The sequence below is a fragment of the Pristiophorus japonicus genome, chromosome 5 (assembly GCF_044704955.1).
Source record: "Pristiophorus japonicus isolate sPriJap1 chromosome 5, sPriJap1.hap1, whole genome shotgun sequence".
Lineage (NCBI taxonomy): Eukaryota > Metazoa > Chordata > Chondrichthyes > Pristiophoridae > Pristiophorus > Pristiophorus japonicus.
In genome coordinates this window covers 36584260-36601104 of record NC_091981.1, presented here as the reverse complement: position 1 = coordinate 36601104, position 16845 = coordinate 36584260, and the positions used below count along the sequence as shown (strand labels likewise).

General features: G+C 45.0%; 1 protein-coding gene across 1 annotated transcript in view; it reads left to right on the top strand.

The window, feature by feature from the left end:
* The first annotated feature begins 2480 nt into the window (after positions 1 to 2480).
* znrf2b (zinc and ring finger 2b) overlaps positions 2481 to 16845 on the top strand; it is a 204294-nt gene continuing 189929 nt past the window's right edge. The window contains exon 1 of the mRNA XM_070879832.1: positions 2481 to 3548. Within this exon, the coding sequence (XP_070735933.1) occupies positions 3146 to 3548 (403 nt within the window). The 5' untranslated portion in view covers positions 2481 to 3145. The remainder of the gene's footprint in view (positions 3549 to 16845) is intronic.

The window sequence follows — 16845 nt, the reverse complement described above, 5'->3', positions numbered from 1 at the left end:
TCTCTCTCTCTCATTGTTACTCTGATCGATCCCTGTATTGTTCAATCTCTCTCATTGTTACTCTGATCACTCCCTGTATTGCTCAATCTCACTCTCACATTGTTACTCTGATCACTCCCTGTTTTGTTCAATCTCTCTCTCTCATTGTTACTCTTTTCACTTCCTGTATTGTTCAATCCCTCATTGTTACTCTGATCACTCCCTGTATTGTTCAATCTCTCTCTCATTGTTACTCTGATCACTCCCTGTATTGTTCAATCTCGCTCTCATTGTTACTCTAATCACTTCCTGTATTGTTCAATCTCTCTCTCTCATTGTTACTCTGATCAGTCCCTGTATTGTTCAGTCTCTCTCTCATTGTTACTCTGATCACTCCCTGTATTGTTCAATATCTCTCTCTGTCATTGTTACTCTGATCACTCCCTGTATTGTTCAATCTCTCTCTCTCTCTCTCTCATTGTTACTCTGATCGCTCCCTGTATTGCTCAGTCTCTCTCTCTCTCTCATTGTTACTCTGATCACTCACTGTATTGTTCAATCTCTCTCATTGTCACTCTGGTCACTCCCTATATTATTCAATCTCTATCTCTCATTGTTACTCTGATCACTCCCTGTCTTGTTCAATCTGCATTGTTACTCTGATCGCTTCATGTATTGTTCAATCTCTCTCTCTCTCTCATTGTAACTCTGATCACTCCCATTATTGCTTAATCATGCTCTCTCATTGTTACTCTGATCGCTCCCTGTATTGCTCAGTCTCTCTCTCTCTCTCATTGTTACTCTGATCACTCACTGTATTGTTCAATCTCTCTCATTGTCACTCTGGTCACTCCCTATATTATTCAATCTCTATCTCTCATTGTTACTCTGATCACTCCCTGTCTTGTTCAATCTGCATTGTTACTCTGATCACTTCATGTATTGTTCAATCTCTCTCTCTCTCTCATTGTAACTCTGATCACTCCCATTATTGCTTAATCATGCTCTCTCATTGTTACTCTGATCGCTCCCTGTATTGCTCAGTCTCTCTCTCTCTCTCATTGTTACTCTGATCACTCACTGTATTGTTCAATCTCTCTCATTGTCACTCTGGTCACTCCCTATATTATTCAATCTCTATCTCTCATTGTTACTCTGATCACTCCCTGTCTTGTTCAATCTGCATTGTTACTCTGATCGCTTCATGTATTGTTCAATCTCTCTCTCTCTCTCATTGTAACTCTGATCACTCCCATTATTGCTTAATCATGCTCTCTCATTGTTACTCTGATCGCTCCCTATATTGTTCAATCTCTCTCTCTCATTGTTACTCTGATCACTCCCTGTATTGTTCAATCTCTCTCTCTCTCTCATTGTTACTCTGATCGCTCCCTGTATCGTTCAAACTCTCTCTCTCATTGTTACTCTGATCACTCCCTTTATTGTTCAATCTCTCTCTCATTGTTACTCTGATCACTCCCTGTGTTGCTCATTCTCTCTCTCTCTCTCTCTCTCATTGTTACCCTGATCACTCCCTGTGTTGTTCAATCTCTCTCTCTCTCATTGTTCCTCTGATCGCTCCCTGTATCGTTCAATCTCTCTCTCTTATTGTTACTCTGATCACTCCCTGTTTTGTTCAATCTCCCTCTCTCTCTCTCATTGTTACTCTTTTCATCCCTGTATTGTTCAATCTCTCATTGTTACTCTGATCGCTCCCTGTATTGTTCAATCTCTCTCTCTGATTATTACTCTGATCACTCCCTGTACTGTTCAATCTCTCTCTCTCATTGTTACTCAGGTCGCTCCCTGTATTGTTCAACCTCTCTCTCTCATTGTTACTCTGATCGCTCCCTGTACTGTTCAAACTCTCTCTCCCATTGTTACTCTGATCGCTCCCTGTATTGTTCAATCTCTCTCTCTCATTGTTATGCTGATCGCTCCCTGTATGGCTTAATCACGCTCTCTCATTGTTACTCTGACCACTCCCTGTATTGTTCAATCTCTCTCTCTCATTGTCACTCTGGTCACTCCCTGTATTGTTCAATCTCGCTCTCTCATTGTTACTCTGATCACTCCCAGTGTTGTTCAATATCTCATTGTTACTCTGATCGCCGCCTGTATTGTTCAATCTCTCTCTCTCATTGTTACTCTGATCGCTCCCTGTATTGCTTAATCTTGCTCTCTCATTGTTACTCTGATCGCTCCCTGTATTGTTCAATCTCTCTCTCTCATTGTTACTCTGATCACTCCCTGTATTGTTCAATCTCTCTCTCTCTCTCATTGTTACTCTGATCGCTCCCTGTATTGTTCAATCTCCCTCTCTCATTGTTACTCTGATCGCTCCCTGTATTGCTCAATCTCTCTCTCTCATTGTTACTCTGATCGCTCCCTGTATTGTTCAATCTCTCTCTCTCTCTCTCTCTCTCTCATTGTTCCTGGTGTTTGTGACGTGCCCTGACGCGAGAAGGGGGCAGTCAGTCATTGAGTGTCTCTCCGTGTCAGTCTGGCCGTCCTCTTGACTCGAATGATGTGTGCGAGTCGGCATTTCCGTGTCTCCCTGTCGCGGGGAGAGCGAGGAGTTCCCTGGGCGTGAGCAAGGGAAAGGGGACAGTTAAACAAAAAAGCAACAGCTCACCTCTTGTGTGTTTATAGATATATATATATGTACATGCCATGCTCTTGGTTTAAGACTGCGATGGCGGAGAGAGAAGGGCAGCTGCACGCCCAAGTAACATCGGCAGGAGGTGGTTCAAGAGTCGGACCGGCACAGCATTCACACTGGCTACAGAGCACCCGAGCCCGGGGCACTTGCTGAACCTTGTCAGCCCCCGCAGGAGAGGGGGTTTGGGCTGGGGTGACTCCGTGTCTCTTTTTTGGGATCCTTCTATTCTTCACACACACACGCACACACACATACAAGTGCTCTTTTTACAACGTCTACCAGCCATGGACAGCTATTGAGAGACCTCGCCGGGCAGTTATTCCGTGGAGAAAGGGGATTCGAGAGAGAGAGAGAGCGAGAGAGAAACCTGGGACCATTTTGGGAAGAAAGAGAGCCAGACCGTGCAAAAGTGGACCAGAAGTTTGCTGGAGGAGGACCCGGGACCGTCTCCAAAGGACAACTGCAAACCCCTTCCGTGACCTCCTCCTGCTCCAAGGCTCCCCCATGGGGGCGAAGCAGAGTAGCCCGGCGACGAACGGTCGGACCCGGGCTTACTCGGGCTCGGATTTGCCCTCCAACACGGCTAGCAGTAACGGCAGCAACCGATCGGCCGCCGGTTCCAGCGGCTCGGGGCACGGCTCGGGAGCCGGGGCCGGGGTGCCAACAACGCTGGCTAGCGGCCGCTACCACTACGGCCCCTCGCCTGCCGGGGGCCCCAGGTCGATGGCAGCCAGCAGCCGCAACCAGTCGCTCACTATCCCTAACAGCGGAGGCACCTACAGCTCGCAGGAGGAGTCGGAGGGCAGCACCCCGGAGGAGAGCACGGGGGAGCGGCCAGGAGGCCAAGGAGCTCCCCGGTTGCTCATCGGATCCCTGCCCGCTCACCTGTCGCCTCACTTGTTCGGAGGTAAGACACTGTGGGCTTTTAGCATCAAAGGAGGCGACAGGCTTGCTTACCTGTAGGAAGGGGGTGAGGGGCAGCGGTCGGGAGCAAACCTGGGTTACCCAGAGAGGTAGGGAGTGGAGCAAGGGATTGGAGCCGGTCAGTGAGTCTCAAACTATAAGACTCCGAGTCCTGAAGCTTGGCTTTGAGCCCGAGTTCCCAGTACTGAGGCGCCCTGAAACAGCTCGGGTCAATTTCACCCACACATTATTCACACGCGGGGCCCATTGACCTGCTCAAATCGACCAGCGAACGCAGTCTCCACATCCACTAATACCTTCTCCTTGTTTTATTTTTTAAATATAGCATCTGAGTTACGGAGAAGTTCCACAGATTAGCGAGACCCCCCCCCCCCCCCCCCCCCATATCACTGCCTGCTACCTGCACAGGCAATTTATGGTGCTTTTAAGCCTGGGCCATTCCTCTCTGATTCTATGTACCGAGGCAAAGTGGTTCTTGACATTAGTGGGATCTGTATTTTTTGTTGTTGCTCTCATTCCTTCTGCAAGGCGGTCACTCTGTGAGAATGGGGCCCATTCCCCAAGCACCATGATCCGCAGACACTTTATCATTCACATCGATTTCAAAGGCAGGGTAACATCATCCACAGAGCGCGAACCCCGTTACAAATTTTTTTTTAAAATTCTGTAGCACGTCCTGTTTATTTGCATCCATGTTTTCAAAACATGTCTTTGTCCCGCTTTGGTTGTCTGAACAGGTTACAGAGGGAGACTCTCTTTGTATTTTCAGGAACAGAAAGCACCAAATGGAGACGTTCGTTGCCTGCACCTGCACACGTCGCTGGTTGCTCTGTATATTGTGTTTGGCTGAGTATTGGGCCCCGTTTAGATGACAAAGCAACTCCACAGGCTTAGTGTTCCATATTTGTGTAATAACTTCACCCACACCTAGAACCCGCAATATAAACAGTGTGATTATTGAGCTTGACACTATGAATAACTGCACCCAGACAAACCCTCCTGATATTTGTTTAGGGTGCTGACACTGATGTATCTTCATGGTAGATCTTCAGCTATGCTGCCCCATAACTTGTTTCTATCTGCCCGTTACTCAGAGTCGTGTTGTATAATCAGCGAATCTCTTATTGCTATAATCTTTCCCTTGTGGGAGTAAACATATAGCAGACTATTCTCTAGAAGGGTTGGCTGTTTTGAGAGTTGACTTATTTTGAACACCTGCCATGGATGAAAACGAGGGTTTGTTTCAATGAAGTCACCTTGTTGGCTCACTGCCTTCTCACTAACCTTTACCTTCGAGGGGTGTGTGATTGTCCTTTACTGACGGTACCATTCCCACATTTTAAGGTATTTTCTCCTTTCCCCCAGGTCATTGGACCAATCCCAGCCCAGTGTGTAGGAAGGAGGGTGAGGTGCCCAGCCCAGGGTATAGGAGGGTGAGGTGCCCAGCCAAGGAAGCAGGAGGGTGAGGTGCCCAGGCCAGGGTATAGGAGGGTGAAGTGCCCAGCCCAGGGAGCAGGAGGGTGAGATGCCCAGGCCAGGGTATAGGAGGGTGAGGTGCCCAGCCCAGAAAGCAGGAGGGTGAGGTGCCCAGCCCAGGGAGCAGGAGGGCGAGGTACCCAGCCCAGGGAGCAGGAGGGTGAAGTGCCCAGCCCAGGGTGTAAGGTGCCCTGCCCAGAGAGCAGGAGGGGAACGAGCCCAAGTAACATGCTTCCAGGCTCTTGCCTTTGTGGATTTGAGAAACTGACTACTGGGAGGTGTGATTCTTCATCTATTGTTGTGAAGCTTTCTGTGAGGAATTGCATGACCTCTGATCAACACCTTCTCACAGAAGCATATCTAAGATCAATTAAAAAAATCAGTTTGGACTATTCCAGGCACCACTGTGTCTCCTTAGCAGGTTATAGTTCTTGAATGAGTTCTGCTTGTTACATAGCCTTCCATTATAGTGTCTAAAGTATTTTTGTGCTTATTGCCTCGCCATGTGATATAGTCAGTGGTTAGGATAAGGTCAATGTTTACACATCCACACTACTTTATTTTTTTAATATGGAGATGCGTAGGGTGAAAGAGAAATAATACTTTAAGACCTGCTTAAACACATGCTACTAAAACTATATCAATTCTGTGATTGTCTGCAACAAAATATTCTTTCTTTGTGTTTCCCTCTAAATTTCCCCCCATCCTCTTTGTCTTGTGACACAGAGATGCTCACCTGCTGTAGTCAGGAAGGTGGATGGGCAACTTGTGGCCAGGCTACTGCCGCAATACCTTCCTGCCACATGTTCAGAGGTGGGTGAGGGATGGTGGGCTGAATTGTCTCCCCTGCCAGACTTTCTGCCTTCCTCTCTCTCTGCAGGGAGGTATCTGGTCTCCACTCAGCTCCCTTCCCCCTGTGATGGGTGGCTGTGTCGAGCAGTCCAACATTGAGGGGTTTGAAATTGCACCAAGTCACTCTGTAGTAATTCAAATGCCTGGACTAATAATCCAGAGAATGCAAGTTCAAATCCCAGTTTGAATATTTGACTTCAGTTTAAAAATAATTGTGGAGATAAAAAGCTGATATTAGAAAAAGTGACCATAAAAGCTGTTGGTTTATTGTTTAAAAACCCAGCTACTAATGCCCAGTAGGGAAGAAAACCTGCCGTCCTTACCTAGTCTGGCCAGTGTGTGACTCTAGCCACACCAACATGGTTAACTTTTAACTGCTCTCTGAAGTGGCCTAGCAAGTAACTCATTTTGGGCAACTAGGGATGGGCAATAAGTAGCGACTTTGCCAGCGATAGCCACATTTCGAGAATGAATTTAAAAAAAAGTAATTTCAGAATTCCATGTTAGACAAAAAATAAAGTGTTTAGCTTTTTATTTCGCCCCAGGTTGAAAACTGATGTAAGGACATCTGGCTGGTTATTATCTTGCAAGTTATATGTATTTGCTTGGATTTTAGTATACACTGCTGCAGCTGTTTGTCCATTCTCCCATCTGTTCATAATTTATTTGCAAAGATACTTTTTACACATTTCACATCTTTGTTTTACTAATGTAAAAGGTTGCCGCTCAGAAGGTAGGAATGGATTTATTCAGCTATTACATGCCCAGCTGTCCTCCCCTGGGAGAGGCTATCAGTACAATCCAATATTTCAACCTGTTTGGCTCCTCTCTGCAGAGGTTTGAGAGGAATTACAAATACATTAGTACCTTAGTTTGACTGAGTTTGAGCATCAAACTATTTTAGGCTCTGGTATAAGGGCAGGGGAATTCCACCGCTCTGTTCTAAATTAAGTGAGACTGTTTGATGAGGAAGTTATAGCTCTACAAGTGAAAAGAGAACCTAGTTTAGAAAAAAAAAGTCTGTGCTTAAAAGGGGCAAGGTCTTCATAAAGGGAGACTTTTGTGAAGCCTTTCTGTAATGTTTCCATCATATCATTTAAGTATGCAATGATGTGCTTTGGTCTGCTTTATTTCCATTGCATCACAGATTCTTAAACTAACAAAAATAAACTTTGTCGAACACTTTTCATGAAGGTGTATTTTAATAAAGTGCAAAATGATTGTCAGTCTCTCTTATCAGAGTTACTGTAATAGATATAAACCTTTTCAAGATGCCAAAGGTAAAGTGATAGTAAAATGCTATACTACGTAGTGTCTGCAGTTTTTAACCCTCCGTGTCCAAAACCAGACATTTTCGTGATGATTAGAAGCCCAAGTACCCAGTACAATACGCTTGAGTTGGGACAAAAAGCTATTGCTTTTTTCAAAAAAACTCTCTAACTACAATATAATTGTCATACCCAATAAGGGTATTCTGATTTGAGTTGGGTGACTTTTATATTTTGCCTGTGCATTGCAATATTTCAGATTTTTTTCAAATTTGTAACTACCTTATGACATGACACTGTCTATTAATATATATGGTGATGAATTCTCACTATTGTGGCTCTGTACATGTTTTGCAATCGTTGTTTTGACAGCTATTGAAAATGATAAGAAGCAACCCCTTATGTACTAGCACATGCCCTGCGGGAATGGTATATGGGGTCAGTCACGAGTTGTTGCCAGCTTTTAGTTGGCCTCTCTGCTGGGAAACACTGAATGGAGGCTGGGCCCTTCCAAAGGGAAGTAGTCAAGTTTTGTCATGCTCATACGTTTCCTAGTGGCTTGTTTTTATTCCGTATTCATTCTCGCTGGCTAGGCTGGCTTTGCCCAACCCTAGTTGCCCTCGGGAAGGGGTGGTGGTTTATAAGCATGCATGGTTATAGAATAGTGAGTATTGCAAGGGAGCAAAAAAGGAGCATATTGGGACCATGATATAATGGCAATAACAGAGACTTGGCTCAAAGAAGGGAAGGGTTGGAAGCTTAATATTCCTGGCCACAAAGTATTCAGGAAAGATAGGGAAGGAAAAAACAGAGGAGAGGGGTGGCAGTATTATTTAAAGAAAGTATTATAGCACTGGAGAGGAATGATATAGTTGAGGGGCCAAAGACAGAATCTATTTGGTTAGAATTAAGGAACAATAGAGGAGATATTGCAGTACTGGGTGCATACTATAGGCCATCAAATAGTGAGAAGGAGAGAGAAGAGCAAAATGCAGGCAAATTACAGAAAGCTCCAAGAACTACAGAGCACTGATAATGGGGGACTTCAATTCTCCTAATATATAGACTGGGATAGTAACAGTGTAAAGGGCATAGAGGTGGAGGAATTCCTGAAATGTGTATGTGAATTTTCTTAGTCAGTGTGTTTACAGCCCAATGCAGAAGAAAGCCGTGCTGTATCTAATTCTGGGATTGAAGTGGGCCAAGTGGAACATGTTTCATTGCGAGTATGGGGTCCAATACTTCCCACTCAGGTCAAGTGTTCCAAAATAATTGTTATCGTCTAAACAATTAGAATGACCACCTTAATTCTGCAACACATTGATCATTTATTTGTTATGATCTATTTTCTTTTACTCTCCCGAAGAAGTGAATGTTAACAGACTGCAAACACAGTATCATCATTGCTGCGCTCAGTTATGCCCAGACGCATTTACTTCCAACAGGGGTCAACTGCATTGTGATCAGGGACTGGGCCCCTGAATAGATTTCCCCTTTACTCTCTTCCCCTTCCCCAAACCCATTAGCTGTAGAAGACCTATCACTGCCCTACCTGAGATCGACCAATCAGTATGGGTTATTGGAACGTAGTAACTGGAGTAGGCCATTCAGCCTCTCGAATCAGTTCCGCTGTTCAATTAGATCATGGGTAATCTGTATCTTAATTCCATTTACCCGCTTTTCCATATCCCTTAATACCCTTGCCTAACAAAAAACTATCAATCATAGTTTTGACATTTTAGTTGACCTAGCTTCAACAGCTTTTTTTGGGGGTGGGGGTGGGGGTGGGGAGTTTTCCTTATTTCCACTACCCTTTGTGTGAAGAAGTGGTTTTTGACATCACCCCTGAACTAATTTTAAGGTAATGCCCCCTTGTTCTGGACTGCCCCCATCAGAGGAGATAGTTTCTCTCCATCTACCCGATCAAATCCTTTAATCATCTTAAACACCTCAATTAGATCACCCCTTAATCTTCTATACTCGAGAGAATACAAGTGTAGCCTATGCAACTTTTCCTCATAATTTATCCCTTTTAACCCCAGTATCATTCTGGTGAATCTGCACTGCACCCCCTCCCAAGGCCATTCTATCTTTCCTGAGGTCTGGTGCCCAGAACTGAGCGCAGTTCTCCAGATAGGCTCCAGATAGCTCTATAGCAAGGATTTTAAAAAAGCACACTTAAATGGCAAAATGTTTTCTAACCAATTGGTTTATGCCCCAATGAAAATGTGAGATATTTAATTTTGAAGGCTCTTTATTTTTACTGTGCACTAGTGAGCTGAGCAGACAGCTACGGCATGGAAATAAATTGCTCGGTATTAATGTCCAGCCCTGCGAACAACATGGGAGTGTTGTGTTGTGTTGTGCTTTGGGTTTGCCATTCAGTAGTTGGATTTATTCAAAGTGGGTAAGCGTGGCAGCGACTGTCTTGAGACCAACTTGCTTCGCCACATTGAATGACTCAGTGAGCTGCAGCGAACTGCAGACAAAGCGCCTGCTTCCTTGCAGCAGGGGAAAATGCTCCGAGATGTGTTCCCTTCACGTTTTCTGTCGTGACTTGTCCTGGGCTTTCTTCCTCGGTCGTTTATGCGCATGTCTGATTCAATGTCCTTCACTAGTTTCAGCTTGCCTGGAGCAGTTCATTGGCAGGTGTTTTGCGTGTTCTTGTATTTGATGCACTCTTTTGTTCTCTGTGCATGAAGCACAAAGCATTTAAAAAACCCAGACTGACATGTATAGCTGGGTGCTGCGTGTTTAGTATACTTAATGCATCTTGGTCAGCTGTCCCAGACACTGCATTAACCTATAGTATTGGAAACTATAGTACCCTATGAAAAACATATTAATTAACATTTAAAATGAGTCTCTCCATAAAAGTGCATTGCACTGTTCAATACTGTCTGTGCTTTAATATACCAAACTTCAAAAGCTGTTCGAATTGCTTCAAAATTTGTATTTTTAAGTATCTTGTTATGGATGATAGTGATGTATAACAAATGATAATTGTAAGATTCGTGGCTGGCGCTAATGAGCCGACTATTGGGTTGAAAGTATGTTATTTTTCCAAGGTCTCTTTAACCTTGTTCAAGTCTGGATTAAGGCCAGAGAGAAACTGTCAACTTCACAAACAATAGCTCAAGAGATTCAATTGATGACAACGAACAGAATATCCTGGAGTTTTGGTTGTGTCTTTATACATTGTTCTCATTTTAAGTTCTGTCCCTCCAGTTTTCTACCCCCTCCTGAAAACATTGACTTATGATGCAGGTCCTCACTGTTACAAATTTCAGATCTGTACTAGGTATTCTCACCAATTCGACATCAGTGATTTCTTCTTTAAGCGGATCGTATGCCCCCTATGATCAGGAATTACCCCTTCACTGGCCAATGCTCTAGCATGACCTATGGAGGGTAACAGTTCAACCCTCTGTGTGAACTAGATATTGTAATCCTGCATGTGGCCTTCTCCTACCATCAGAATGCAGACTGATAAGCATGCATGAAGCTGGCTTATTTTATGTGTAATATATGAACATAGAGAATACCATTTTCAGCAAAATTCAATTTAACCTCCTTTGCTCCTCCTAACATCGAGAACAACAAATTGTTCAACTTGTTTCTGGAACTGACTGGCAGCAAACTTAGGAAGGGAGATCTCTATTTCCCTGCCAAGATTTTGCAGACTAACCTTCTTTCTGTTCAACAGGAAGGTAAAAGCATGGCCTCTGACCCTGCACAGGTCTCTGTGTATTGGCAAGTTGAGCTAACAATCAAACCTGCTAGCACCCTCCAAATGTGGGTTCACAGGAAGCTAATCCCTACTGTGCTAGAATGAATGAAACCAAGCCAACATTGTTTGTGTGAATGACCCTAGAATGTATTCAGGGACCTCACTATCTCAACTCGCATAAGATATGGGGAACACCTAGCTACTGGATTAAATATGTTTTCCCAGATCACTTGTGTGTAGTGTGCATTTAGCATCTCATTTACTGAATTGAACTTGATAGCAACTTAATATAAATTATTCCAATATCCTGCTGGACCAATAATCTTGAAAATATAACATTCACTTTCTCCTTGTATGAGCTGCTAACGAGTGTTAGGTTATTCAACTCTGGGATCATCACGACAAAGTCCAATTCGATCTTCAAGTGATATCCACATGTGCGCAGGTAACAGCAATTGGGAACCCTGGTGATGTTTCCTTCATAGTCGGTGTGGGGAGAGGTAGCTACGATGCGGAGGCAATTGTAGCTCTCCAACTATCACTTCAACCCTCACCCCAACCGATATCAGCTCATTGTATCCGCAGAGTTCCTTGTCTGCATGGACCCCAATGGGCTGAACCTTGAGCCAACATTTTTGTTGAGCTTTATTTATACAATATATATTTTTTGGTTTACTTCGGAACCATTCTCGAAAATGCAAAAATGTAACAGCCACCTGAATATTAACCATTCAGCATACATCAGAACACACTGACATTGGCGAGATGTAAATTTCCGGCCTTCCTAGATTCCTGAATGTTACTGAAAAGTTGCCAGTGAGTATGAGAATCTCTGATTCCTCCCCTCAAAACTATAGCCAATAGAGTATTCTGTTTTCCTCAGCCTTTCACCTTCGACAAATTAGTAATATATAAGCTGACTGTAATTCTAAACTGATCAGTTTTTAGAGCAAGGTGTCAGACTTGGATCAGTGGGTAGTTTCTCACCTCTGAGTCAGAAGGTTGTGGCTTCAAGTCCCGCTCCAGGGACTTGAGCACATAATCTTACTGACACTCCAGTGCAGTACTGAGGTAGTTCTCCACTGTTTGAGCTGCCACTCTTCAGGTGGACATAGAAGCTCCAGTGGCACTATTCGAAGTAGAGCAGGAGAATTCTCCTGATGTCCTGGTCAATATTTATCCCTCAACCAACATCAGTAAAACAGATTATCTGGTCATTAATCTCATTGCGTTGTGAGAGACCATGCTTTGTGCAAATTGGTTGCCATATTTCCTACTCATCATCATCATCATAGACAGTCCCTCGGAATTGATGAAGACTTGCTTCCACTCCTGTGGTAAGTTCTTTGGTGGCTGAACAGTCCAATACGAGAGCCACAGTCTCTGTCACAGGTGGGACAGATAGTTGTTGAGGGAAGGGGTGGGTGGGACTGGTTTGCCGCATGCTCTTTCCGCTGTCTGTGCTTGATTTCTGCATGCTCTCGGCACTGAGACTCGAGGTGCTCAGCGCCCTCTCGGATGCACTTCCTCCACTTAGGGCGGTCTTGGGCCAGGGACTCCCAGGTGTCAGTGGAGATGTCGCACTTTATCAGGGAGGCTTTCAGGGTGTCCTTGTAACATTTCCTCTGCCCACCTTTGGCTCGTTTGCCGTGAAGGAGCTCCGAGTAGAGCACTTGCTTTGGGAGTCTCGTGTCTGGCATATGGACTATGTGGCATGCCCAGCGGAGCTGATCGTGTGTGGTCAGTGCTTCAATGCTGGGGATCTTAGCCTGAATGATGACGCTGATGTTGGTGCGCCTGTCCTCCCAGGGGATTTGTAGGATCTTGCGGAGACATTGTTGGTGATATTTCTCCAGCAACTTGAGGTGTCTACTGTACATGGTCCATGTCTCTGAGCCGTACAGGAAGGCAGGTATTACTACAGCCCTGTAGACCATGAGCTTTGTGGCAGTTTTGAGGGCCTGGTCTTCAAACACTCTTTTCCTCAGGCGGCCGAAGGCTGCACTGTTGCACTGGAGGCGGTGTTGGATCTCATCGTCGATGCCTGCTCTTGTTGATAGGAGGCTTCTGAGATATGGGAAGTGATCTGTGGTGTCCAGGGCCGCGCTGTGGATCTTGGTGACTGGGGAGCAGTGCTGTGTGGTGAGGGCAGGCTGGTGGAGGACTCTTGTCTTACAGATGTTTACCGTAAGGCCCATGCTTTCGTACGCCTCAATAAATACGTCGACTAAGTCCTGGAGTGCAGCCTCTATGTGTGCAGACGCAGGCGTCGTCCGCATACTGTAGCACGACGACAGAGTTTGGGGGGGTCTTGGGTCTGGTCTGGAGACGGCGCAGGTTGAACATGTTCCCATTGGTTCTGTAGTTTAGTTCCACTCCAGTGGGGAGCTTGTTGACTGTGAGATGGAGCATGGCAGCGAGAAAGATTGAGTAGAGGGTTGGGGCGATGATGCAGCCCTATTTGACCCTCGTCTGAATGTGGATTGGGTCTGTGATGGATCCGTTGGTACGGATCACGGCCTGCATATCGTCGTGGAGCAGGCGGAAGTTGGTTACGAACTTTTGGGGGCATCTGAAACGGAAGAGGACGCTCCATAGACCCTCGTGTAGGGCCTTTGTAAGGTCGAAGAAGGCCATGTATAAGGGCTGGTGCTGTTCCCTGCATTTCTCCTGCAGTTGTCGCGCTGCAAAAATCATGTCCATTTTGCCCCGTAGGGGACGAAATCCACACTGTAACTCCAGGAGGAGCTCCTCGGCCACGGGAAGAAGGTTGAGGAGGACTCTAGCTACGACTTTTCCAGTGGCTGATGGCAGGGAGATTTCTCTGTAGTTGCCACAGTTAGACTTGACCCCTTTTTTAAAGACGGTCACGATTATTACATCTCTGAGATCCCCCGGCATGCTCTCCTCCCTCCAGATGAGAGAGATCATTGCAACAGTGATGACACTTCAATAAACTTGGCTGTAAAATGCGTTTGGATGCCCCATGGTCGCAAAAGGTGCTATATAAGTTCAAGTTCTTTGGGCTAAAAATTCGGGGGGTTAATGCCACCCATTACCGCCAGATTTGAGGGGAAAAAATGGGGGCCGCCGCACTATTGCCGGTGGTTACCGTGGCGGCCACTATTTTCAGCAGTTTGGCAGCACTGCCGTTGCCTGCGCTCACTGAAATTATTGTAATGAGTCAGAGCGTGACGTCAAATGGCGTGCGATGTCGAGTTGACGCCTGCTTATAATGTCCGGAATATAATGTGGAGAAATGTGAAGTTATCCATTTTGGTAGTAAAAAGAGAAAAGCAGAGTATTTTTTAAGTAGTGAGAGATTGGGAAATGTTGGTGATCAGAGGAACCTGGGTGACCTTGTACATGAATCACTGAAAGTTAACATGCAGATACAGCAAGCAATTAAGAAAGAAAATGGTATGTTGGCCTTTATTACAAGAGGATTTGAATATAAATTTAAAGATGTCTTACTGCAATTATATAGGGCTCTGGTGAAACTGCACCTGGAGTATTGTGTACAGTTTTGGTCTCCTTACCTAAGGAAGGATATACTTGCCATTGAAGGAGTGCAACGAAGATTCAACAGACTGATTCCTGGGATGGGGGGATTGTCCTATGGGGAAAGATTGAGTAGACTAGGCTTATATTCTCTAGAGTTTAGAAGAATGAGAGGTGATCTCATTGAAACATACAAAATACTTATAGGACTTGAAAGGGTAGATGCAGGGAGGATATTTCCTCTGGTTGACGAGTCTAGAACCAGGGCTCACAGTCTCAGGATAAGGGGTCGGCCATTTAGAAACATAGAAACATAGAAAATAGGTGCAGGAGTAGGCCATTCGGCCCTTCAATAAGATCATGGGTGATCATTCCCCCAGTATCCCTTTCCTGCTTTCTCTCCATACCCCTTGATCTATTTAGCCGTAAGGGCCATATCTAACTCTCTCTTGAATATATCCAATGAACTGGCATCAACAACTCTCTGCGGCAGGGAATTCCACAGGTTAACAACTCTCTGAGTGAAGAAGTTTCTCCTCATCTCAGTCCTAAATGGCCGACCCCTATCCTAAGACTATGTCCCCTGGTTCTGGACTTCCCCAACATCGGGAACATTCTTCCCGCATCTAACCTGTCCAGTCCCGTCAGAATCTTATACGTTTCTATGAGATCCCCTCTCATCCTTCTAAACTCCAGTGAATAAAGGCTCAGTTGATCCAGTCTCTCCTCATATGTCAGTCCAGCCATCCCTGGAATCAGTCTGGTGAACCTTCACTGCACTCCCTCAATAGCAAGAACGTCCTTCCTCAGATTAGGAGACCAAAACTGAACACAATATTCCAGGTGAGGCCTCACCAAGGCCCTGTACAACTGCAGTAAGACCTCCCTGCTCCTATACTCAAATCCCCTAGCTATGAAGGCCAACATACCATTTGCCTTCTTCACCGCCTGCTGTACCTGCATGCCAACTTTCAATGACTGATGAACCATGACACCCAGGTCTCGTTGCACCTCCCCTTTTCCTAATCTGCCGCCATTCAGATAATATTCTGTCTTTGTGTTTTTGCTCCCACATTTATCCACATTATACTGCATCTGCCATGCATTTGCGCACTCACCTAACCTGTCCAAGTCACCCTGCAGCCTTTTAGCGTCCTCCTCACAGCTCACACCGCCACCCAGTTTAGTGTTATCTGCAAACTTGGAGATATTACACTCAATTCCTTCATCTAAATCATTAATGTATATTGTAAAGTGCTGGGGTCCCAGCACTGAGCCCTGCGGCATTCCACTAGTCACTGCCTGCCATTCTGAAAAGGACCCGTTTATCCCGACTCTCTGCTTCCTGTGTGCCAACCAGTTCTCTATACACGCAATACCCCCAATACCATGTGCTTTAATTTTGCACACCAATCAACTTGTGCGGGACCTTGTCAAAAGCCTTTTGAAAGTCCAAATACACCACATCCACTGGTTCTCCCTTGTCCACTCTGCTAGTTACATCCTCAAAAAATTCCAGAAGATTTGTCAAGCATGATTTCCCTTTCATAAATCCATGCTGACTTGGACCGATCCTGTCACTGCTTTCCAAATGCACGCTATTTCAAACTTAATAATTGATTCCAACATTTTCCCCACTACTGATGTCAGGCTAACCGGTCTATAATTACCCGTTTTCTCTCTCTCTCCTTTTTTAAAAAGTGGTGTTACATTAGCTACCCTCCAGTCCATAGGAACTGATCCAGAGTCGATAGACTGTTGGAAAATGATCACCAATGCATCCATATTTCTAGGGTCACTTCCTTAAGTACTCTGGGATGCAGACTATCAGGCCCCGAAGATTTATCGACCTTCAATCCCATCAATTTCCCTAACACAATTTCCCAACTAATAAGGATATCCTTCAGTTCCTCCTTCTCACTAGACCCACTGTCCCCAAGTACACCCGGAAGGTTATTTGTGTCTTCCTTCGTGAAGACAGAACCGAAGTATTTGTTCAATTGGTCTTTGTTTCTTTGTTCCCCGTTATAAGTTCACCTGAATCTGACTGCAAGGGACCTGCGTTTGTCTTCATTAATCTTTTTCTCTTCACATATTTATAGAAACTTTTGCAGTCAGTTTTTATGTTCCCTGCAAGTTTCCTCTCGCACTCTATTTTTCCCCTCTTAATTCAACCCTTAGTCCTCCCCTGTTGAATTCTAAATTTCTCCCAGTCCTCAGGTTTGTTGCTTTTTCTAGCCAATTTATATGCCTCTTCCTTGGTTTTAACACCATCCTTAATTTCCCTTGTTAGCCACGGTTGAGCCACCTTCCCCATTTTATTTTTACTCCAGACAGGGATGTACAATTGCTGAAGTTCATACATGTGATCTTTAAATGTTTGCCATTGCTTATCCACCGTCAACCCTTTGAAGTATCCTTTGCCAGTCTATTCTAGCCAATTCACGCCTCAT